Below are 26,649 nucleotides of genomic sequence, written 5' to 3'. Positions count from 1 at the left end.
AAATAAAACGAATGTAAGAATTTCTTGTGAAATTAAAATTAAAAAGATAAATTACTTAACTTTTCTTGTATTTCTAAAAATTGAGGCACGTTGGAATAGTTTTTTGTGAAATTAATTCTTATTAAACTTCAAAATTACGTTTGTTGCAAACTTAGAATTAACATCGGTTAACATTTTAAAATACGTAAATAGCGTGGAAGTTTAATGATGAAATTGTTGTGTTAGAATGAAGTCCTGAAAATGTCATAAACTCATTATTGAAGTAATCACTTTGGACTTTTCAAAGATAACTATTCAAATACTTGGTGGTCAAAATGATTGAAGCCTCCTTGGCGTCTCTCATCTGCTCACTCGACGCACTCTTCTCCAAAGACTTTTCAAAATCAAACCTCCCATCGACCCTCTTGTTCTTGCATTTTTGGTTCAATTTGAAGGACCAAACATTCGTATCGCTCAAAGCCCTCACAAACCCATATCTCTCTCCTTTGATTGCTTTCATTTCCATCAACAATGGAGGATGTACCTGGGATCTCACAAACCCTTCTCGGGCCGATCATTCAAGGGCTGCTTGAGAAATTGGTCTCTCGCGAGGTGTTCAACTATGCACGTCGAGAGGGAATCGATACTCAGTTGAAGAATTTGGAGCAAAGATTGCCCGAAATTGGTGCTGTTCTGGGTGATGCAGAGATGAACCAACTGACAAATGATGGAGTCAAGAAGTGGGTTGATGAACTCAGTGATTTGGCCTACGATTTGGATGATTTGCTGGACGATTTCGCTACCCAAGAAGCTCTGCTGATGACAGAATCAGAAGCTAGCACTGGTAATAAGGTACGAAACCTCATCCCAACTACTAGTGCTGTACTTAAGATGGAGGAAATTAATGTTAGATTACAAGATATTGAAACCCAAATGAATTGCTTGGATTTGAAACCGATTGATGTCGAAATTGAGTCGACCATTGTGACAGAACGATTGCAAACTAGTTGTTCTTTGGTAGACAATTGTCGTGTTTATGGCAGAGAAAATGATAAAGAGGCTATACTTGAGTTGTTGCTAAGGGATGAAGCTAGTGTTTCTGTCATTCCCATTGTGGGCATGGGCGGTATTGGTAAGACAACTCTGGCTCAGCTGGTCTATGATGATGAACGTCTAGTGGGTCGTTTTGATCTGAAGATGTGGATTTGTGCTTCTGATGATTTTGATGTTTTTAGAGTGACGAAGACAGTTCTCGAGGAAATCACTTCGAAGCCTCATCACTACGTGGGTCTGAATACGCTGCAGGAGGAACTAAAGAAGAACTTGTCAGTGAAAAGATTTCTTCTTGTTGTGGATGGTGTTTGGAACGAGAAGAATGAAGAATGGGAGGTCCTACAAAGTCCTTTTATGGGTGGGTCACCTGGGAGCAAAATTATTGTTACAACCCGCCATGGAAAGGTTGCATCAACCATGAGTCTGTCTACGGCTTACTCTCTTAAATAGCTGTCGAAAGATGCATGTCTATCTTTATTTGCTCATCATGCACTCGGGAGAGGCAGCTTTGATGCACATCCAGATTTGAAAGGAATTGGGGAGGAAATTGTGAATAAATGTAAAGGATTGCCTTTGGCAGCAAAAACACTAGGAGGCCTCTTGCGCAATGAACTACAAAAAGGAGTGTGGGAAAATGTATTGAATAGCAAGATCTGGGATTTACCCGAGCAAAGAAGTGGCATTCTTCCTGCTCTTAGGTTGAGCTATCATTATCTCCCTTCTCATTTGAAGCAGTGCTTTGCTTACTGCGCACTATTTCCAAAGGGTTATGAGTTTGACAAAGAGGAACTAGTTTTGCTGTGGATGGGTGCAGGTCTTTTGCATCTATCAAAAGGAAAGAAGCGGATGGAAGATTTTGGGGTTGTATGCTTTGATGACCTATTCTCTAGGATATTTTTCCAAGAATCAGCAGCTAGTAAATCACGATTCGTCATGCATGACCTTCTAAATGATCTAGCTCAACATGTTGCTGGGGATATATGCTTTAGGTTGGGTAAGTTGGAGGGTAATGAGCAATCTGAAATTCTTGAACGAGCTCGGCACTTGTCATATTTTCGTCAACGATTTGAGCGCGTTCAAAATTTCAGGCCTCTTTGTAAAGTTCAGCATTTGCGAACTCTATTACCATTACCAATTCAGATGAAACCCTTGCGAATGTCACATCTACCAAAGTGGTCAGACTTTTACTTAGCAAACTCGGTTTTGCTTGATTTATTGCCAAAATTACAATGCTTAAGGGTATTATCTCTGTCTGGTTATTCCATAACTAAGCTACCAGACTCAATTGGTGATTTGAAGCATCTAAGGTATCTTAATTTATCTAAAACTTCAATCAGGGAGTTACCTGAATCTGTGAGTACTCTCTACAATTTACAAACACTATTATTGCACAATTGCAATGATCTTTGTGTGTTGCCCCCAAGTATTGGAAATTTAATTAACTTACGCCACCTTGATGTTATTGATACTGTGCAATTACGAGAGATGTCCTCAGGGATTGGTAGACTAACAAATCTGCAGACTTTGTCAAAGTTTGTTGTGAGCAAAAATAATGGGTTAGGACTTAAAGAGTTGAGGAATCTAAGGCTTTTACGGGGGATTGTTTCTATTGTAGAGTTGCAAAATGTGAAGGATCTTCAAGAAGCAAAAGAGGCAAATTTAAGGGCCAAGGAAGACCTTGATGAATTAGAGTTGGCATGGTGTAATGACTTCGATGATTTCCGAAATGAAAACCTTGAAATGGATGTACTGGACACGCTACAACCTCACGGAAACTTGAAAAGCCTCGCGTTTAAGTTCTATGGGGGCACAAAATTTCCAAGTTGGATGGAGAATCCATCGTTCTCTCAAATAGTAAACTTGACCATTGTTGGTTGTAGAAAATGCAGCTCTTTACCACCACTCGGGCAACTATGCATGCTAAAAAACCTATGCATTCAAGGCATGCATGAAGTGAAAAAACTAGGGGTCGAGTTTTGCAGGGGTCATTATCGTTTGGGGTTTCCTTTTCCATCACTCGAGACTCTACTCTTTGAGGACATGCCGGCATGGGAAGAATGGTCATGTTCAACCGGAGTTGAAGAAGCTGCGACACAATTCCCTTGCCTCCGTGAGCTCACTATACGGAAATGTCCCAAGTTGATTAGGGTTTCAGTTTTAAGGCTTCCCTCTCTTCAAAAATTAGATTTGCGAGAGTGTCACGAGGTGGTGCTTAAAAGTATTGGTGATCTGACCTCTCTAACCAGCTTGGAAGTTGTGAGTATTATAGGGCTTTCTCACCTCGAGGAAGCATTCATGCAATTCTTGGTAGCACTTGAAATTCTTGTCTTTAAAGAATGCAACCAACTGGTGGCTTTGTGGCAAAATTGGGTTACATGGCAAACTCTTGTCTGCCTACAGAGACTACATGTTGAGTCGTGTCCCGAACTTGTTTCCTTTGGAAAAGAAGATCAAGGGCTGCCTTGCAATCTAAAGGAGTTATATGTAGATGGTTGTGTCAATTTTGAGAAGTTGCCAAATGGTCTGAACAGCCACACGTCTCTCACATCTTTGGATATTGTTTGGTGTCCAAAATTTGTTTGCTTTCCAAAGACAGGTGTCTCACCCACGCTTAGAAGACTTCAGATGGTGGGGTGTGAGGCCCTGAAGTCCCTGCCTGATGGCATCTCTGGTCTTGAAGTCTTGGAAATCAAAAACTGTTCATCATTGAGGTCTTGGCCCACTGACACATTACCCAACACCCTTAAGGTTCTTGAGATTTCTGTTTGTGCAAATTTGGAATCTGTTTCAGACACTGTGCTACAGGACTTCAGCATTATGTCGTCACTTGAAAGAATGACCATTTCTGAGTGGCCAAACATTGGGATGTTCCTTGGGTATCCAAACAATTTTGCTAGTCTCTGTGAACTGGAAATATATTGTTGTGATCTGGACTCCCTAGAAAGAGGCTTGCCCACTCCGAACCTGAAAAAACTTATTCTTGAGAGTTGCGACAATGTGAGATCATTGTTGACCAACCAGATTCAAAGCCTCGAATACCTCCAAATAATTCACTGTCCAAGTTTCCAGTCATTCCCAGAAAAGGGCTTGTCCACTCCCAACCTGAGAGTGTTTTCTATCTCCTGCTGTGACAATCTGAGGTCGTTGCCATTTGATCAGATTAAAAGTCTTGAATCACTTGAATCCATAGACATATATGACTGTGATAGTCTCGAGTCATTTCCTCAAGGGAATTTGCCCCCCAATCTAATTGAACTTTTTATTACCGGTTGTGGAAAAGTCAAGCCCTTGTCTGAATGGGGCCTGCACAGACTCACCTCTCTTCAAAAATTAGATCTTTGTGCTGTATATCCAGAGCTGGTGACCTTTCCTGACGATCATGACAACTGCTTTCTACTTCCTCCAACTCTAACTGAATTACGCCTTGGAAATCTCCCTAATTTGGAATCTGTGTCATCCAATGGACTCCAAAATCTCAGCTCTCTTCGACATCTAGGGATCTCAGCCTGCCCTAAACTTCGATCCTTGCCCGAGGAAGGGCTGCCTTCCATGCTTCGAAGTTTTCAGTTCAGGGATTGTCCACTTCTTGAGCAACGGTGCTTGGAGGATGGAGGTGATTACTGGCCCAAGATTGCCGACATCCCTTGCGTCCTGATAGATATTCCCTACTACATTATAAGTGGTAAGCTCAGTCTCATGGCTCTTCTTTTAATCTTATCATCTCCTCATAACACATGCAATTTCCTTCTCAATGTGCATCAATAAAAAAACAAAACTTTAAAGGATGTGCATATTCTGATTTGGGTTTTAGATTTTCCTTAAAAAAGTTGTTTTTGTTCTATCCATTGAGACATAGCCAATAAAGTTGCATTTATGGAGTGCATTTGTCGGCTAATGACCTCTTGGAACGGAACAAGTAGTATTTGCACATTTTAGATTAAGAATATACTTTTCTTCATTCAAGGAACATTTGGATATTCATGCACTTTTTAGCTGTGTTGTTGTCATTGGAGTATTTTGTGGGAGCATGGGCCGGCTATGAACTGGATTCTGCTCTTTTGCATTTGTTTTTTCATTTGACTCTGTGTATTACAGACTTCAACTGAAGATTTGTGCATCAAATTGTCATCTCATGATGTTAAGTTCCACTCAGAGAATGGGCAACCCGAAGAAATATTCTCATATAACCAGTTTCCATTCCTTTCATTGAAGACACGAGAATATTCTTTTGTTCATCTTAAGGTATTTTCTTCAGCATTGCTGTGAACTAGAACATTTGTTCTTCTTCTTCTTCATCCTCTCCATGGCATGATTTTTGTCTTAATCTCTTCTGGAGATTACCAAACTCTAATAGAAAGTGTTCATTGACTTTAAGATGAAGCTTAATTCTTGCATCACCCCATGAAATATTTCTAGATAGTGTCCTTGACTACTAACTATTCTTGTCGGACTGACATACATCATAGTTAAAACAGGATTTATTTTTTTATTTTTTTAATGAGTTTATAGCAATAAAGAAGTCAAGCAAATAATTTTATCACAAGACACTTCAATATTGCTGCAAACATAAAAAAAATTGCAGTGATCTAATGACCGTTCGATCACACAAAGAGTCAAATTGTCCTTGTCTCCTTGATTGTTTTAATGTTTGGCAATCAACTAGCTTTACAAAATCATGTAATGTTATTGAACTATAGAGAAGCTCTTTATCATTCTTCCTTCCGTATATAGCTATATTGATGTAATTAATCTTCTTCTTTATCAAGTATCACACAGAGCACTGACCTATCCTCCAGGGGTTCTTTAAAGAAAAGGAAAGATTATAAACTAAAAGCAAACCAATCTCCTCTTTCACAGCATATGATGATGATAATCTGGAAGCTATATCTTAATGACTTGTTCACTTGATATGCTATTAAATTAATCTAATGATTTGTAAACCTATTGGACCTAGCGTAAATGTAATCCTAGCATCTTAAGTTTGATAACGAATTGGCGAACTTGGTTACATCAACTGTACCTGGATGCCCCCTAAGCTGCTTTGCTGTGTGATTTGATTTCATAATTTGATCTCCCTTCCAAGTAATTAGAAAGGCCTGATGTTTAATTCTACCTCATGGCCCAAAAAGGGGATCATCAATGCAATATTGAATCTTGCACTCTGTCCTTTTGAAGATGATTATAATTATACTACTACTGCGACCTCTGGTGATGCCTAAATACCTTATCACTATGAACCGTAATCAATCACCGAAAAGATAACAACTGTTCTCGAAACTGCGAGAGTAAGAAATCCTTTAAATTTCTTTCATGATTTATAACCCGGAAGGATGCCATCCTTCTTTGTTCTTTTTTAATTTCATGGTAGGGCCAATGCTGTAAACCTTGTTTTGCAAGCCTCTGTATATTCCTCGTCTGATTTTAATAATTGGTCTGGATGACGTCGTTATTCGATTCTTTCCATGAAGCTAACCAAAGCCCAAGAACTGACTCACATATATACTATAATATACCTCCAGGGATCATCCAACCTGAATCAAAGGTTGATTGCAAACCATTTTGCAAAAGATGATCGATAAATAGTTCCATTGCCTCTTCTGAAATGTCTAGACAGGAAGAAACATTTCAGCACTTAAGCTTCCCAAAAACCATATCAAATTCCATTAATTATTTGATGTTTTTCCAAATAAGTTTAGTCCAAAAAAGATGAGATTATACTTGAGCATAATCTTAAGCAGCAGGTAATATTAAAGTTAATGTCGGTATTTGTGATAGACAGTATTTTATTTAGAGGTTCATTGTTGTGTGCTAACATTTATTAGTCCATACATAACTGTTCACTTACAGAATTATCTACTCATCATAGACTCATAGGGGTCTAAAATGCATCGTTTTTAAATTTCTGATCTGCCTTTATTTGAAGGAGGATCGTGCTGTTAACTGAACATGCATGTGCATGATTTTGTACTCTATGTATAGGAACTTGAACATGAATCAGGTTCATCTATACTAAAACTAGTGGTTGTTGAGAAATAACCTAGGGTATTGATTACTCTTTCAATCAGTTTTACTTGGTTATATGCTTTAGCATATATCGCAGGGATATGGATGGGGGTTTTGTATGCTTGATTAGACATTGCTGTAATATATATTTGGATTGTTCTATGTTGTTTTCTAGGAATAGGATTAAAGTTTCTGTACTGGTATCAATTATTATGTCTCTGTTCATCTCCTTAATGGTATTATATTTTGTTTTGATTTGCAAATTCTTGAGGCATTTGAAAACTAGTTATATGATGCATCTAATTGATGTTTCATGCCATTGCAGTTGAGCTACATGTGTTGAGTGATTTAAGTCTTTTTTTTTTTTACCCTTATTTTTCTTTGTTTCATATTAATTTGTGTAGATAGCTTAAAAATATGTTGCATCTAGTGTGATGGGAACAGTTTTTTTACCTAGGCTTTTTTGATGTTCCAGAACAGTTAATTGCCGGAGTGAGGATCACACGGACATCTCTCCCTATGTAAGTATTGTACGAGTCATGTATTGACTTCTAATATATTCTAATATATTTTAAAAGGTTAAATATAATAGGTGAGATGGCGTGTAATACAAAAGAATGGAAAAAAAGAAAAAAAGGAAGAAAAGAAGAGAGAATTCATGTGGCCGACAATATTCATATGGGATTATGGCAAGGACGATCACGATTTATCAAGTTCTAATAAATAAAATGGAAAAAATGTTACTAGTTTAGTTTCTAACTTTATTTCCTCTTTTTTTGGCAGGTTGCACAGAGAGTTATGATATGCTTGGATGTTTTTATTTGTTAGAATCATTGATGTAATTGACATTTTATTTCATTTCGAGGACACTAGATTTGATTTGTTTTGAAAGATGAAGGAAAATAAGGCTGTGTAATGTGGGTAGCAATTTAACATGTATATAATATATCATTTTAGTAGAATTGCAATAGAGTAGGTAGAGCCTAATCCGGTTTGTGAATTGTTCGAGATTGAACTCAGCAATCAAACTCCATTTTTAGTTGAGTTCGACATTACTAGTCAAACTCGAGCTTCCGGTCTCTGATAGCTTGAGATTGAATTCAACAGTCAAATTCGAGTTTTTTTTGTTGAGTTTGAACTTGACCCGGATATTACTTGTAAAACTCGAGCTGCGATTGTTTGGCTCATTTTTACTGTTGAGCTCAAACTCCTTGAAGCTTTAGTTCAAATTCAAGTTTTAGATCAAAACATGAATTGGAAGAAAAATTGATTATGAATTCAAAGAGGATTAGAGGACCTAATAAAAGGCCATATTCATGAGGCTTAAAATATTTTTATAAATCAACTTTAGTTTCTAAACAATAATCAACCCCAATGAGTTAAATCCCAAGTCCACCTAGATACAAATTTAAGGTCACTAAAAACGAGACGTCCAATATATATAACCTTGTACGACCTAGCATGCAGAAAATGATTGTCTTCATGCAGAAAATACTTTGTTTGTGACACCTAAACCATGAGGCTTCACACAATTAGGATGTTTCAGAAGTACAGTTGTCAATACATGAAATATGGCCCATCTCGGCTAATATATATATATTTATATTTGGTTAAATAAATAAAATAAAAAAAAAAACATTAGGTGGTATGGGTTAGATAGAAATTAAGTTTTAATATTAATATATATATATTTTGGTTAAATAAATTGACCCAATAATTGATTATTACTATTTTTTACTATATACTTATAAAATTTTAAAATTATCTCATTAAAATTATAGAATAAGTGAATAACTTTATTATTACCTTCACAACATTTTTTATTTTATTATTGTTTAAAAAAAAAAAACTCCCATCACATAATTTCTTGGTCCATCCTGAATGTAGTTACCATTAACTTATCGGATGCATTTTTGCTCAAACATTTCTACCTATTTTGAATTTAAACATCATGTGATTTTAATCAAACGAAATTTCCCTTTCTTGAACTTTCCCGTAATTATTACTATTATTATTATTTTTCAGGAATTAGGATTGAAAAGTTTTTCCTCAGATGGTGGCACGTGCGAGGACAGTATTTTTTCTATCTCACACACTCAAAATACACACAGATATCAAATAACGACAAACACGGGGCCTGTTTGAGTTGCAACTACAGTGTGAGTTCTAATAACGTTTGAAGTTTGGAAAATTATTTTCATTGCCTTTACGGACAAAGATTTGTTCTTGTTGTTTTGAAAATTATTTTCTTTGCCTTTGTTGTTTATGTTTTAGGAGTTGTTTTGATCTCATGGCGTTTGCTACTATTCCCCGTCAGACATACATTCCTCTGCCTTCTGACTCGGGTATATAATAACATCGATATTTTCAGCCTCTTCTCATTTTAACTATTAATTTTCGGTTCTTTCTGAAACATTTTACTTTATGGGTTTTGATCATGTCTGTGTTTTGAATGTGGGTTTGGTTTTTGATTTTTTCTTTTTGGAGTTTTGATCATCACCTGTTTCTGAATGTGGGTTTCGTGTTTTGCGTTTATTTATTATTTTTTTAATGGGTCATTACCAGTTTCTGAATGTAGGTTTTGCTATTGAGTGAGTGCAATTTGGTTTTTGCTTTCTATGAGTCCTTGAGTCAGGTATATAGTAGCGATAGTTTCAGCTTGCTCTCATTTTAACTGTTAATTTTCGGTTCTCTCTGGAACATTTTACTTTATGGGTTTTAATCATTGTCTGTTTTTAGAATGTGGGTTTGGTTTTGATTTTTGCCTTTTGGAGTTTTGATCATCGCCTGTTTCTGAATGTGGTTTTTTTTTTCGGTTGGTATTGGTCATTGCCAGTTTTTGCTATTGAGTGAGGGAAACTTGGTTTTTGCTTTCTATGAGCCCCAGACTCAAATGATGCATTTGGTTTGCGGGGATTGAGTGCTTGCAGAGTTTGCAACTATCTGAGAAAAAAAAAAAAAAAAAACCTCTGGATTTTGATCATCATTTGTCTTTGAATGTGGGTTTCGCACTCGATTTGTGTTTTAGGGTTTTCCCCCTAGAAAGTTGATGTTTGGTGGCATATGTTTACCTTTGGTCTCTCTTGCGGTTTTTGTTGCAGTGACTATTGTTTAAATTTATGTTATAAATTTATAGTTTTCCCAAGGTTGATATGACCTTATCGCATCATCTAATCATTTAAAAGTCCATTTCATGTATGCATCCTTATGATGATTGTGTTTGTTTGCATTTTTTTAACAGTTGTTGCTCCATCAATCCTCAAAATTTAATTCTGGAATGGTGATTTTGTTTGTGGGCTTTTATTTGTTTCGGGCCTGTGGAAAGTTGAATTATGTTACTCCATTTATCAGATATAACTTCCTTTTCCTGAAAATTGTCCTGTTTTGGTGCTATCTGTTCGCTCTATTGTTTTACCACTTTTTATTTTTTTATTTATTTTTATTTTTTATTAAATGAAGGAGTATATTTAAATATATGAACAATATGGTACAAAAGACAAGTAAGGGCATACCCTTACCAAAACAAAAACAATACCCTTAAAAAGGATACACAAAGCTCTCAAACCTAGCCATCAAAACAAGTAAACTACAAGATGTCCTGAAGGCATACCCCCATAACATCAAGTACCTCCCAAAGAATACACTTTGCTAGTTCCTTAGACTCTCTCACTCTATCATTATGCATTCTATCATTCCTTTCCCACCATATGAAATATAATGTAGCTGTAAACAGGATCATTTACCACTTCAATTAAAAAGAAGTAATTGTTTATTGTTTGTTCTGTTTGTCCTTAAAATCTGATATGAAATCACTCTTTCACTTTCGAATTTTATTTGCGAAAGAGTGAAAATCTGTTGAAACGCTTAAAAATAATGAATCAATTGTCCTGAAAAATGTTTTATTATTTGATTGTACGGTTTGTACCTATTAAAAAATGAAATATGTGAACATATAGTGGAATGAAAAAGCAAATGTTGTGTTTCTAGAAAAAAATGTTGGGAAATGGAAAGGATAATTAAATATAATGTACCTGGAGAAGGGGAAAAATAACCTACAGTTTTTATTTAGGCATTTCCTAATGGTACATGACATTTTGCACATTTACATGGCAAAATGAAAAGAATTATGATATGACTTATTATCTTCCTGCATCCCAGCCTGTTTTCAAAGTAAATCAGGCCATCAATTAAACATGAAGTATTGTGAAATAAGTGATTATACATATGGAATTCTATCCCAAAAAAAAAAAAATGTTATGCTTAAGGGGGACAATTGCCATTGGAATACAAAGATTATTTCCTTAATCAGGACTGGAGTTCATCTCATTTAACTTTAATCTGTCTGTTGTCATTTCACTAGCTCTTTTATTTTTGAAGATATTGATGTTAGCAGTTGCCATATTTGATTTCTAAGACTATTAAATATTATAATACAGGTGGCAAGCACCCATATCATGAATTTCTATCACTGGTTCCAATTCATATAGTCACCCATGCATCTCAACTTCCAACTGACTTTCTCTATCCCTCTCCGGAAAGACAGTTGGTTATTGGATTTGATTGTGAGGGTGTTGACCTCAGTCGATATGGAACTCTTTGCATTATGCAGGTATTATGTTTGTCTTTATACTTCTTTTGCAGAGATGACAACTTTCTACTTCATATAATGGGCTATACCTTTGATTTTATGTCATTGAATGTTCTCTTAGTCATCAAATTGAATGTTCTCTAAGTCATCAAATTGATACTTAAACAAGTATGAACTCTTTATTTCTTTATGGAGGCCATATATACGTAATGATGTTCAGTTACATGCATATGCATGTCCAAACATACTGCTTATGATTCCATCTCAGAACATACAATTCACATCACCAACAATATGAAAAATCACTTGTTTTCTTTTCTTGGTAATAAATGAACGTTAACTTTCTATAAATAGTAGGATGGTATAATTGATTAGCATTTGGTTTTAGCTCATCTACTACCAAAAACCTTAAACTTCTTTTCATGTGATGATAAACTCGCCAATAATTTATATGTACAATATGATATAAGCTAGACATAGGATTTATCGCAACCCCATTGAAGCTCATCATTTCAATATTTTTGTGTTTGTGTTTGGGATTTTGGATTTCCTTTCCTCCATAGCTTTTGTGTAGGTATTTTCTTCTTTTCTTGTTTCACTTTACACAGTTACTCTATTGGTTTGTAACTTAACTAGGCTAATCTGTCCTAGCTGCAACCTAAGCCTAAACCAGTTAGAATATTCTCCCATTAAGTTTTGCTAAAATCGAAGAAAGTGCACTTGTGTATTTATTAAATAAATCAATCCAGCCAGCATAGTAGTGGTGTACACGAGTAGCTAGGTGTGATTCCTTTATTAGATGCATTTCTTTTGAGGTAGCACTTAATGATTTTTTCACTTTCAGTTGATACCTTTAGTCTTTAGAGGGGAAAATAACATTTTTCAGAAATCACGAGATGAAATTTTGTTGACTGTTATCATCTTGATAATGGGAGACTGACTTGGGATGTTCATTTTAGGAGGCATTTTCAGAATTGGGAGATTGAGGAGGTCACTCGCTTTTTGGATTTGTTGTACTGCCAGGTGATTTTAGTTGTGGATTCGGATTGTTGGCTTTGGGATCCTAACTCTAAAGGCCGTTTTGAGGTTCGGTCCTTTTTCAGGTGTCTTTCGCTTGGCTTTGGAGGCCCTTTCCCTTGGAAGTCTATTTGGCGGTCTAAGGCTCCTCTCAAGGTGGCCTTCTTTGCTTGGACCTCTGTTTTGGGTAAGATTCTTACTCAAGATAATTTGAGAAGAAGGAATCAGGTGGTGGTTAATCGATGTTACTTGTGTCGGAGCGATGAGGAGACTGTGGATCATCTTCTGTTTCATTGCAGCTTGGCTAGGGAGTGTTGGGATTTATTGCTTGGTTTGTTTGGGATCCCTTGGGTCATGCCTCGCTCCTCTAGTGGGTTGATTGAGACTTGGAGAGGTTTCTCAGTGGGGGCTCTCATTCAGGATGCTTGGAGGGCTGCTCCTCTTTGTATTTGGTGGTGTATTTGGCTTGAGAGAAATCGGCGCTATTTCGATGGAAAGGAGAAGCCTTCTTCTATGCTCAAGTTTTCTATTATTCCACCCTTTTTTGTTGGGTTTCCGGGAGAGATTATAGATCTATTGAGGAGATTGTTGTTTTTTTGGCCTCTTTGAAGGCTTGAGTCGCTTTTTGGCCTTTCGTTTGTATTTGGGTTTCGCTCCCCTTCTGAGCGCTTTCTTTTTAAAATTTTTTACTTATCAAAAAAAAAAAATTTTCTTTGTAGGGGATCTATGATTTCCTAACTACCACTAATAGGATAATTTTGGCTTCAAATGAAATATAAAATAGACTCTAGTGATTCCTTTTTGTTAAGTCAATAGGACTTAGGTTGTCAAATCATACTACAAATGCTTGAGTTTGTATTTTTGTTTAATTTTTAGAAATTTTTTAGTTGTTAGAAGATAGTTAGTTTTAGTTGGTTACCTCTTCTCCAATATCAAATTCAGAAAGGAAATATGCAATCAAGGGCAAAAAGGTAAATACTACACTCTTATGTTCACTCACTATTTTAGGGTTCATGTTTTCAATATACTCACATGCACTCACCATTATGCTTTATGCATTCCTCAATTAAAGTTTCATACTTTGCATGTTTTGATCTTGAAAATCCTTTTGTGTGGTGCGTAAAACTGTTTACAATTTCCCTTAAACAAAACCCTAATTGAATAAGGACATGGCACCTTGATTGATTGAGGGATAAAGTGAACGCCACTGGGCCTTGTGTCTATCGACCTGCACTTGGCTAACTCATCAAACCATACGAAATTTAGTTTCCATGTAGAACTAAATCTCTTTTAAACCTTGTCTTTTAAGGGTTTTATACTCTATATACTGAACACCTATGTTCAGAAAAAATATATCGAGCTACATATTATTATTTTTGAGCATATAGTGCATAATAGAGTGCATTCTAGCAATTCTATGCTATAGTTTTTCTTTGAATCATACTTCATCATTGGTGAGAGTATGTGTTTGAGGTTTTGTTCATACTTGTGTTGTGCTTATGGAGGCTAAAACACCAAACTAAATTCAACACAATGAAAACAAAGGTTGGACATCTGGTCATGGAGATCAAAGTGCCTGTGATTCTTGTGGAGAAGCAGATTGCATGAAGATTGAATCTTTTGACGAAGCGGACGGCTTGGAGACTCGAGTGGAGAGTTTGGCATTAGTCTATGCAGGAGGTAACTAGGAGTTTCTAGGGGTATTAGAAGTTAGTCAACCTAGTTGTAATACTTCTTTCCCATAATGGATTTGATCGGCTTGGACTAGATTCCGTGGTTTTTTTTTTTCCTTGGAGTTGTCACGTAAAAATCTTGTTTTTGTCATTTTACTTGAAGTATTGGGTAAAATATACTGACCTCCCTTGAGATTTGACTTTTTTACATGCGACATAAAAGAATGGCCAAATCACACTGTGTTTCCCTGAGTTTTGGCATGTATGCTTAATGTTCAGATTCATGAGAGAGAGAGAGAAAGAAATCTGTATATATTGTATATTCCCTTCAGCCCAAATGAGGCTTATATAAAGGACAAAGGGTTATACCCTAATTACACAATATTGCTTAATTACACAATAATCCTAACTACTATGGGTAATTACATAATGACCCAACTAAACATTCTAACACTCCCTCTCAAGCTGGAGAATATATATCAAATAATCCCAGCTTGGAATAGATAGTCCTTAACCGGTTATGACCCAGTGCTTTGGTAAACATATCAGTTAGTTGATCTTCAGACTTCACAAATGGAGTAGAGATGCTCCCACTTAATATTTTTTCCCGAATGAAGTAACAATCAACCTCAATATGTTTGGTCCTCTCATGAAACACAGGTTTTGATGCAATGTGAACAGCTGCTTGGTTATCACAGAACAATGGAGTAGGAGCTTCAACTGTCAACCCAAGTTCTTTTATAAAATGTTGTATCTATGTCAACTCACTAGTGGTATGGGCCATTGCCCTGTACTCAGCTTCAGCACTAGATCAAGCTACCACCGTTTGCTTTTTACTTTTCCACGTAATAAGATTTCCTCCTACAAATGTACAGTAGCCTGTAGTAGATCTCCTATCCGAAGGAAAACCAGCCCAGTCAGCATCTGTAAAACCTTCTACCCTGAGATGAACATTTGATTTGTATAGTAACCCAAAACCTGGAGCTTGCTTGAGATATCGGATAATCCGAAGAACAACAATCCAATGTGGCATTCTAGGAGTTCCCATGAACTGACTTACAACACTAACTGCTTATGAAATATCAGGTCGAGTGATAGTGAGATAAATTACTTTCCCAACAAGGCGACGAAATCTGCCCGGGTCATTAAATAGATCACCTTCATCAGACACAAGTTTTGTATTTGAATCCATAGGAGCATCAACTGGACGACCACCTAACATACCCATTTCTTCTAGCAAGTCCAACACATATTTTTATTGAGATAAACTAATACCCTCCTCGGATTTAGCAACTTCAATACCCAAGAAGTACTTAAGTTTACCCTAGTCTTTAGTGTGGAATCGATTTTGCAGAAACAACTTCAACTTAGCAATGCCTGCAAAATTATCACCTGTGATCACAATATCATCTACATACACCACAAGAAAAATGAAGCCAGCTTTAGTGCGCAGGTGAAATACCGAATGATCGGTCTGGCATCTGTTAAGACCAAATTCTAATGCCGCCTCAGAGAATTTTCCAAACCAAGCCCGTGGAGATTGTTTCAATCCATATAGGGCCTTTTTAAGGCGACAAACAGTGTGACGATACTCCCCCTGAGCAACAAACCCAGGTGGTTGCTCCATATAAACTTCTTCAACCAGGTCACCATGTAAGAAGGCATTTTTGACATCCAATTGAAGCAACGGCCAGTTATAGTTGGCAGCAATGGAAATAAGAACCCGAATAGAAGAAATCTTAGCAACAGGGGAAAAAGTCTCATCATAATCAACACCATAAGTCTGAGTGTACCCCTCTGCCATTAGACGAGCCTTCAACCGCTTAATAGACCCATCGTGAAGGTATTTAACTGTATAGACCCACTTACAACCAACCGTTTTGGAACCCGGAGGTAAGGGAACATGATCCCATGTTCCATTACGGTGAAGGGCATCCATTTCATCTACCATGGCTTGTCGCCAACCCAAATCAGAGAGAGCATCCTACAAAGTCTTGGGAACAAAAGTAGCAGATACTTTGGATAAAAAACAAGATAAAGCGGATGAAATATGATGGTAGGAGACAAAGTTAGAAATGGGATGTGCAGTAGTAACACACGACCGAATACCTTTAAGGAGAGCAATAGGCAAATCATCAGGTAAAGGCGTCGGATCCGAAGACTCCGAAGGAGATGGAGGGAGCGAAGTAGGCGGTCGAGGTCGTCGAGTATAAACCTGCAATGGGACAGCAGAGCGAGGAGGTGCGGAAGCAGGAAACTGAGATGGAACCGTTGGCATAGGTGGCTCAGAAGTAATATCTAGAGGTGTAGTAGAATCAGAAAAATATGAGAGAGACTCAGAAAATGTGACATCAGCACTGGTGAAATAGCGTTGAAAATGAGGACTGTAACAACGATAGCCCTTCTGAGTAATACCCAAGAAAAACACACTTAGTGGCACGAAGGTCGAGTTTGTCAAGACTGGGTCCAAGGTTATGGACATAACACACACATCCAAAGACCCGCGGAGTCAGATTAAATGATAAGGAGTCGGGAAATAGAATAGAATGAGGAGATTTACCTTTTAACACTGATGAGGGCATTCGATTAATAAGATGACATGCCGTAAGAGCAGCATCACTCCAAAATCGTTTGGGAACATGCATATGAAATAAAAGGGCACGACAAACTTCCAAGAGATGATGATTTTTCCGTTCAGCTACTCCGTTTTGTTGCGGAGTATAAGTACAAGATGATTGATGAATGATGCCTTTAGCATGAAAATAAGACTCAAAGGGGTCCGAGAAATATTCTTTGGCATTGTCAGAACGTAAAACTTTAATGGAACACCCAAATTGAGTTTTTATTTCTTTGTGAAATATATGGAAAATAGAAAACAATTCAGAACGATTTTTCATTAAAAACAACCAAGTCATCCGAGAATGATCATCCATAAAAGTCACAAAATAACGAAATCCATTAATAGAAATATGTTTTATTGGTCCCCATACATCTGAATGAACTAATTGGAAAGGACTAGCAACACGATTATTAGCTCTCGGTTTGAAGATACACGACAATGCTTAATAAGCTGACATGTTTCACAAGACATGGACTCAATACGACTAAGACCGGGGACTTGACGCTGTAGAACTGATAGTGATGGGTGGCCGAGACGACAGTGCCACTAGAAAGAAGACAAAGATGATTGAAGAGCCGTGGGAGATGGTGCAAGATTGAAGTAATACAAGCCACCTACTTCAAGTCCTGTACCAATCCTCTTCTTCTTCTTGAGATCCTGAAAAAGACAACATGTGGGATAAAATGTAACGGAACGGTTAAAAGATTTAGTAATTTTACTAATGGACAACAAATTAAAAGGGAATTGAGGAGCATATAACACAGAGGAAAGGGACATAGAAGAGGTAAGATGAATAGTTCCCAAACCCAAAACTTTAGTTGATGATTCATTAGCAAGAGTAACACTTTGGGAGGAAGGAACAGACTGAAAATCAAATAAGAGATGAGAACTACCAGTCATGTGATCGGATGTGCCAGAGTCAAGAATCCAGGGACTCTGACTAGAGGACAAAAGACATGCAGGGGCACTACCTGATTGGGCCAAGGACCCCATGGAAGATGAGGTGGAAGGCCGTTGTTGAGACAGAAACTGAGCATACTCAACGTTGTGGATCGTGACCTTAGCAGTCTCAACAGCCACATGTGGAGCAGTGGGTGTGACAGAGAGAGAAGAATCCCCATCATTAGAAGTCACTTGATGTGTATAGGAAGAAGGTGACGGTTTCCCATGAAGATCCCAACAGTAATTGACAGTGTGATTAGTAAGACCGCAGTGAGTGCAAAGTTTTGAGTCTCTGCCTTTGCCTCGACCACGGCCACGGCCACGGCCACGGCCACGACCATGAGTAAAACGACCACCACCGCCACGAGATGACTGAAAGCCACCCTGGTTCACAACTAAGGCAGAATGGTCACTGCTAGGAGGAGCAGTGACACCACTTGACGCACCCTCTGAAGCGCCACTCGATAAAGTGGCACGCTGGAGTCTGGATAACATATCAGGTAGAGAGGGAAGTGCAGGGCTACCCAAAATCTGTGCACGAACAGGTTCATACTCTTGTGACAAGCCTGTGAGAACCCGAACAGCATTAAAATCCTCACGTTGCTGTTGCATGCTTTTTACATCAGAGGTGATGGGTTGATATAAGTTCATTTCTTTACAAAGTCCCATTGCCCGTGAGAGGTATTCTTCTAAACTGTGAGTCCCTTGCTGGAGATCAAAAATTTTTCTACACACCTCATAAATTCTGGTTATATTACCAGTACCGGAATAAAACTGTTGAAGTCGGGTCCATATCTCCTTGGCAGTGTCCAGATATAACAAGTTGGAGCTAATATGAGGTTCAATACAATTCAGCATTAAGGAGATGATCTGAGCATCCCTTTGTTCCCATGAACTGAAATTAGCATCACTGCTTTTGGGTTTATCCTTAACCAAATGAGTGCCAAAGCCTTTGGCTTTCAGGAAAATGGCTACTGACTTGGCCCATAAAATGTAATTTTTGCCTTTAAGCTTGACTGCAGTCATGGGGGGATTGAAGGAGGTAGAAGATAACAGGTCTGAATTGGAAGCCATGAAGAACGTAAAAAAAAACGAACCTGGGAAAAAATTGCAGAATTGGCAACCGGGTCGGATCTGGTCAACCGAGTCGGATCAAAACCAGGTCTCTGCTATCTCGGTTTTAGTAAACCATGGTTGGAATAGCATAACCGCGCAACCAAACATGGCTGTTCTTCTCCACAACACCACCGACAGACTCCGGCAAGCACGCAGCGGCGATGGCAATAATCAGCGACACCACACCGAATCAAAACCTCTGCAACTTCCGACCAAGAGAAAAGACGAATCGATGAAGCCTCACCTCTGCAACTAACGACGGTAGATGTCGACTAGCTTGCTGACGACCAAAGCGGCAACAACACGAGCGGCCAAAGGGGCTTCAGATCTGATGGCGACAAAGGAGGTTTCAGATCTGACGACGACGACGACGAATGATGTTCTCAACCTGCCGGCGACAAGAACTTCAGGCAAAGACACCAACAACACACTCACGATTTCGATCACGATTCCAATCTCATACAAGGGCAACGCAATTGTCGTTTCCCACACCCTTGAATCCATATAGCTCTGATACCATGTTCAGATTCATGAGAGAGAGAGAGAAAGAGAGAGAAAGAAATCTGTTTATATTGTATATTCCCTTCAGCCTAAATGAGGCTTATATAAAGGACAAAGGGTTATACCTTAATTACACAATATTGCTTAATTACACAATAATCCTAACTACTATGGGTAATTACATAATGACCCAAATAAACATTCTAACACTCAAACATCTCCTTCTCGACAGTGTGGTGGTTGGCGCAGTTTTGTATCCATATTCACATGCGGTTTCGATGTCGGAATCGTGAGAAAGAGACTAGAAAGAGAAAGTCTGACATTGGAGGTAGGAAGAGAAAGTCTGAAATTGAAGAGTAGAGAGAGAGAGTCTAAAATTGTAGAGAGTAGCGAGAAAGTGTGAAGTTGAAGAAAGTAGTGAGAATGTATCAATCTCTCCCTCTGTTTTGCACACACTTAAGAGAGGTGTTTTCAGCTAGGAATACAGAGGCAGTTTCAGTTTTTAACATCAACAATTTCCTTAATTGTTTCTTCCAAATAGAGAGGGCAGGTCTTGAATGTTTTTGCTTTCAGTTTTGAAGGACAGAGAGAGGAATTAGGGGGAAGTAGGGGTAAGGGGGAAAGAGACAGAGAATAGCTCCCGTAATGGTGTCGGTGGTGGAGAAGAGAGGAGGTCATAATGGTATCAGTGGTGGTAGGAGGTTGCAGTTGTGGTGGGAGGAGGTGGTACTAGTTGTAGGAGGTGGAAGGAGAATGGTTATGGTGGTGGCAATGGTGGAAGTGGTGGGAGGAGGTGGTGGTGCTGGAAGGAGGTGGAGAGAGAGAGAGAGAGAGAAGAGAAGAATAAAATGAGATTTGGGTAGCGTATTAGGAGTATTAATGAGGGTAAAACAGTCATTTTGGACTTCTACCTACAGTATCTGAACAGTGAGAAATAGCAAACTGCTGAGAGAAACAGATTGAAAGAAAAAGAAAAGCTTGTGTATGTTAAAAATGACCAGCAAATAAATCCAATCCATTAACATGATAATGGTTAACTAAGTACAAATACGCACACAGATAAGAATGAAGTCGATATCAGATAGGAGGAGCATTGTTGATGTCTCTTGCAATAGCACGATATCGTGTAGGATAGCTCTACGTAAAGAGGATGTCGAACCCACAGGGAGATGGAATTTGTATTAGTCTTTAAGTTAATTTCATGGTTTACAGGTAACTTGGTTGGAAAGTTTGTTGGTTGTCACGATTTAACAAACTCGAATTAAAACAAAATATTAAATAAAACAAATTAAACTAAATTGAATGATCAGAAAGAGAGGAATCTTAGAGCTTTGATTTCACCGCAATCATCATACTAGGGTTAATTATACTAACTCTTGGAATTTAACAATGATATTTTCTAAATGAATTGAACTCAATAACATTCGTTCAATTCGGGTTTTAGAGAAAGATGTTTTACAAAATTAGCTAACTATAACCTATCCACGGTTAGCGTGGACTGTCCGTCTACCTACTCTAACTACTTTAACTACGTTGCAAACAATCCACCTTTCCTAAGCATAGACTATGAAAACATTCTTTTACAAAATACATTGGAACACCGTTATATGACCTCTATTCTTATGGTCGGCAAGGCTCCGCCAGATAACGTCCAATAAGGTAGGTTGAGAATAGAAAATAGACTATTACATCTAAGACAACGAGTAACAGTTTATAATCTATTAAAGCATGAAAACCACTTGAGTTGTCTCAAGTGCTCATAGTCATATAATCAAGAAAAAACATATATTAACCCAGAGTTAAAACAATCAAACCATAATATTAGGTTGGGTTACATCAATGCCTTAAGAGGGGAATTAGCTACTCATGACAAGGTTGGATATTATCTGTGTTGAGTTCATCTCCATCGTCACGGACGACACTTCTCTTCTCAGGATTTTCACTTCTAAGGTTGTAGGAATCCTAAAAGCAACCACACCTTCAGCCTTCTGAATAACACCGTAAAAGAGATTGAAATTTTGGACCTCTTCTATTAAGGCTTATGCCTTCTTTTATAGAAGAAAATAGTATTTGGTGGGCTTTTAGGTCTTCTGACCCAACTGGGATGAGATACGGCTGATAAAGAGAGCAATCCCGCAACATTAATCTGACATGTCATGGAAGGCTCGAGCTTTAAGGTTCAGGCTCGAGCTTCAGGACCAAGGCTGGAACTTCAATAAATGGTGCTCGATCTTCACTTTGACACTTAGCCAATGTTCTTCAACTATTTTCCGAAGCGTCTTTTTTTTCAACACTTAGAATATTTTTGGGATTGAAATCTTTTAACATTGCTCGATCCAAGCTTCATGGGCTCGAGCACTAGGTACTAGGCTCGAGCATTTAGGACACCAGGCTCGAGCCTCAGTTGTTAGTGCTTGATCCTTAGTGGATGGTGTTCGATCCTGGAGGTGAGGCACGAGACCTGGGAGCATAGCCTTGCAATTAAATCAACTCTTTAATTTCCAACACCTTATGCTCGAGTTTGAGGGTTAAGGCGTGAGCACCCTTGGTTAAGGCCCGAGCACCTTATGGTAAGGCTCGAGCTTCAAGGTACAAGGCTTGAGCTTTTGGGCCTTGTTGACTTTTCTTCTTTTCTTTGTTGTAATGCTCGAGCCTCATCACTTGGGCTTGAGCTTTAGGGCTTGAATTTCTTCAAACTTCACCATTTAAGCTCTCGGCTTGCTCTGAATGACCGGCAACGACTCTGTAAGCTTCGATATCATCATAAAGTCCCGGTTTTAACCATTTCTTTGGGAAAGTACCTACAAACACACATTAACCATAAATTAGTCTAACTATGGATAGAAGTATCACTTTAGGCCTTAACATATACATATTTAGGGGCTCGAATATGCATATTTTCAGCGCTCATCAAGCATCTGAAAGTAATATCCTATGTATCATGTACATAATTTGACATCAAGAATAAGCAGTGTCCTTTCTTCTTCCACCAAGTGTGGATCCATTACTTAAATACACAAAATAACTACAAATTGCTCTATTGATATTTCAATTAGATAAAGATCTTCTTTTTGCTATCTTTGTATATGTATTTGAGTTTCAAGCTTTAACAAATTTTTATGTTGACTACTTGCGTCTGAATTTTCAATTCAGTGGGAGTCGAGCTTGTTTATAAGGAATTAGTTCTTATTGACATCAATCCTTTTTTTTTCTTTCCCAGCTTGCTTTTCCAGATGGTATCTATTTGATTGATGCTATTCAGGGTGGGAAAAAGCTAATGAAAGCCTGTAAGCCTGCTCTCGAGTCTAGTTACATCACAAAAGTTATTCACGACTGCAAACGGGACAGTGAGGTCCTGGAAATGATTTAGTAATTTCCTGAAGTTTTGTGTATCATGTATCACATGTTCTTCCCGGCATTGAATATTTCCCTCATTGCAGGCATTGTATTTTCAGTATGGTATCAAGTTGCACAATGTTGTGGATAGCCAGGTGAGTTTCAAGTTATCCTATTAAACTTAAAGATGAATATTCTACATGTGTTCTTCTACGATGGCTCTCTGATGCTTTCTTGAGACATGAGAAGTTCCATAAAATTACCATCTTTAATCCCCTATGGACTGGGTGGTTAACCAGGACACATACTACTGGACAACTGGCTCAGGTTTTTATTATTATATGATACTAAAAAGAAAGGACGGGAATTTTATTTATTTATTCAAATTACGAGATTATTTATTTGGGGGTAGGGAGATGGGGGGTCTTCAGTTGCCAAAAAAAAAATGGTGGGAGTTTGTGATTCTAAAAGGTGAAGTTGGAAAGAATAGGTCTAAAGCTTTGAAAGAAATAGTTTTCTGTAGTGATTAATGCAGTGAGTTTAGTGACATCAGTTAACTTTCTTTTGCCTGCTGATATATCATAAATGACGACATTGGCTGCATGTTCAATGTTGCTATACGCATTTTAATCAAATGATTCATCTTCAGCCCGGTTTCTCCACTCCTTGTAGTTGTAACAAGTTGAATGCTGGCTTTGCATAAAGCCTTAATAAACTAGTTACTGCAGAATTTAAATTTTTGTGGAAGGAACTTGAAGAAAATGGATTTTAACTAAGAAGATCCGCGTTAGGTTTTTTTGTTTAGTTACTTGATTGTACATAGTTATTCCCATAATAAATAATTACAGTCATTACACCATTAGAGTAATGTTAAGAACGAAAATTGAAACTTGCTTCAGGGGAAATGTAAATACTGGCTATTTTAGAGGTTCAAAGAGAAGTATTAGCTTTGAATACATGTCAAAGTGCTAGAATTTTGACATTTTCCCATAGCAAAATCTATATCAGAATTCAGAAGGCATTATTCATGTAAATATATTATTATCCTTAATGACATCCATGCTTTAAATTCCAGGAGAGCATGGCCTTCCACTATTTGAATTTCCCCCCATGACCTATTTTCATGCTCCACTAGTTGCAGCAAGCTCAATCTCGTTCTTCAAATTGTTTACTTTGAAGTAGAAAAGGTTCTTTCAAATGAACGGTGTTGCATTATGTATGATCAAAGAGAATTGCTGATTTTACTCTTTTATATCTTTACAGATAGCATATAATCTGATAGAGGAACAAGAAGGACAGAAAAGATCACCGGATGACTATATTTCTTTTGTTAGCCTCCTTGCAGATTCACGATATTGCGGTACTATGTCCATACTGCATTGTGTACAAAACAATATAATCACAATAATGATTGGGACATTTGCATTCTCTTATGATTATATATTGATGGCTGTCTTTTAATGTTTCGGGTTTAATAATAGATACCAAAAACTTGAAGTAGAAAAGTAGCATCTCTTAATTTTTTAATTTTTATACTCTCTTCGATTATTTACTTCAAGTTTGTGAATATAGGTATATCATTTGTCGAGAAGAAAGTAGTCCGAGCTCTTCTAAGTGAGGTCAGTTAGGCATCTATCTTATTAGTTTGGAACTATTCAAGACATTCTAACTAAGACAGAATGTCATTGTAGTTGACTTGCTTTATTATTTTTTTGGAAACTAGTTAATAAATTTTCATTTGCTTCGTCATCAGGGCGATAAATGTATGTAGGGGAGATTGCATGCCTTGATTTTCAAGATACATTTGACATGCCTATCAAATGGTTGTCTTACTTTATTTGTCTCTTTATTACTTTCATTTTAATTTCCCCTTAATGTTATCACAGTCCTACATGGAAATGAAAGCTTAGGAGACATGTCTTACTAAATGGGATTGTAAATATGATTTCCCTTGGTCATTTGTAGTTAGCTGTCTCTCCCAGCTCTCTCTCCTACCTTAACTCTCAAATGTCGATAAATCCTTGAAAATTCAAGCATGAGTTGGAGTCACCTGGTAAAAATTTTGTATCCTAGGGCCAGGCCATGTTACATAGACCCAGACAGAAGACGTGCATGAAGTTTGAGGCATGATGACACCTTTTGACTTTTTGGGTGTTTTTTCATAATTATTATTTTTTATTTTTATTTTTATTTTTTCCTGAATGGGTATTTTTGAATTTTATAAATATTCAAAAGTGATACAATTACAAGAAGAGAAAATCTCCAATACATGTCAAAAAGTGGAATTAATCCACTACCATCCACCAAACCTAAGCTTCAAAATAAAAACAAATATGACCCAAGCCATACAAAATAAAAGCAACTAAAGACTAAATGTCTGACATGAAACCAATCCAGCTCTACAACTGAAACATTGATGAAAGGAACCCGCCACATCATGAAATCTAATCCCTGTAACCTGAACCGACTCCCTTTCAGAGAAGCAAAACCAGCCCCCATCAACACTAAAATCTGGAAATTTCAACCCTGAGCCAATTACCATCAACAGACTATGCAGCATCAAATAAAACCATCAACTCAGCAAATCCAATTGAGAAGAAGTGCATGACTTCCCAAACAACAACATTTGCAGCATGAGTACTTTGTCATTTTGAATATTTATGTACAAAAGGAACATATGAAGATAATTTTTGTGGAACTTATAATAAATTGGGATATGTTCCTTTCTTTCATGCTGTAGGTGTTACTTGATAGTTGATACATCTCATGCTAATACACAGTTACTTCACAAATTTGGAAGTATCAGTAACATCTTTTGGAATTTGGATAAACCAGTTTTTTGTCTGGCAAAATAAACAATGTTAATAGCATTAGGATTGACTGGTTAATGAAACAATTATGTAATTTTATTATTAGGGTAAATGACAGTAAGTTATCCTTTGACAAATTGCATTGACCTCCCTTGAAAACACATCTTTTATCAGTTTCCCCCTCGGTTAGCTTCAGTCAAAAACGGAAAATAATTACGTCAGTGATGGAAAAATCAGTTTCCCCCTCGGTTAGCTTCAGCCAAAACCGGAAAATAATTACGTCAGTGATGGAAAAATTTTAAATTCCAATATTGCCCTGATATTGCATAAAGACATTTTGAACCTCACTGATTGATGACTTTATTGGCTTCTCTAGTAGAATTGACTTCTAGGGTTTTTAAATGAGGTTAGAGCTCGTTCAAAATGGAGAAGGAGATCTGCTTAAAGATTCATGGCTTGTGCTTCTTGGTATATGTTCAAATCATGAGAGAGAGAGAGAGAGAGAGAGAGAGAACTTGCATGTATATATTTCACACACCAAACCTAATAAGCCTATGTAGGCTTATATAAAGGATACAAGTCAACTAAATAACACAAGGGCCCTACCAACTGTATTGATGCGACCCGAGCGTGTGCACAAAATAATGCACAACACTTTGGTTTTGGAAATGGTATCAAGCGGGCATCATAGTTTACATTTGTAAACCGCTAGACACTTATACTATGTAGTATGAAGTGAGAAGGGATCGAACCCAAGGGATTGAACACGTGTTGGGACTAAACTTGATTTTAATGCTAATTAGATTGTAAAAGAGAGAAGAGAGAGAGAGAGAGAAAGAGTGTGAGAGAAAAATATTTTGGTGGAGTGATTAAACTAAAATTCAATTAAAAGCATGAAAATAGAAATGACATTAAACTAAGAATTAAAGAGATAGGAAGAGAGTCTTAGGGTTAGGATTCACCACTAAGCCCATGCAATTAACCATATGCTTTCAATTAATGGGGAATTTA

The 26,649-nt window shown here is 37.4% G+C and overlaps 1 protein-coding gene and 1 pseudogene across 1 annotated transcript in view; both read left to right on the top strand.

The window, feature by feature from the left end:
- Window positions 1–309: 309 nt before the first annotated feature.
- LOC132282657 (putative disease resistance RPP13-like protein 1) lies at window positions 310–7,997 on the top strand (annotated as a pseudogene).
- Window positions 7,998–9,201: 1,204 nt separating this feature from the next.
- The window catches only part of LOC132282375 (uncharacterized), a 43,274-nt gene continuing 25,826 nt past the window's right edge, over window positions 9,202–26,649 (top strand). Inside the window, exons 1-6 of the mRNA XM_059784032.1 lie at window positions 9,202–9,380; window positions 11,472–11,644; window positions 22,713–22,844; window positions 22,933–22,983; window positions 24,092–24,188; window positions 24,401–24,447. Coding sequence (XP_059640015.1) covers window positions 9,326–9,380; window positions 11,472–11,644; window positions 22,713–22,844; window positions 22,933–22,983; window positions 24,092–24,188; window positions 24,401–24,447 — 555 coding nt within the window. The 5' untranslated portion in view covers window positions 9,202–9,325. The remainder of the gene's footprint in view (window positions 9,381–11,471; window positions 11,645–22,712; window positions 22,845–22,932; window positions 22,984–24,091; window positions 24,189–24,400; window positions 24,448–26,649) is intronic.

This window comes from Cornus florida, unplaced genomic scaffold, assembly GCF_030987335.1.
Source record: "Cornus florida cultivar Cherokee Brave unplaced genomic scaffold, ASM3098733v1 CherokeeBrave_3.0.0_Hap2_Chr11, whole genome shotgun sequence".
Taxonomy (NCBI): domain Eukaryota; kingdom Viridiplantae; phylum Streptophyta; class Magnoliopsida; order Cornales; family Cornaceae; genus Cornus; species Cornus florida.
The sequence above is the reverse complement of the archived record's forward strand: the minus strand, read 5'-3'. Positions and strand labels throughout refer to the sequence as shown.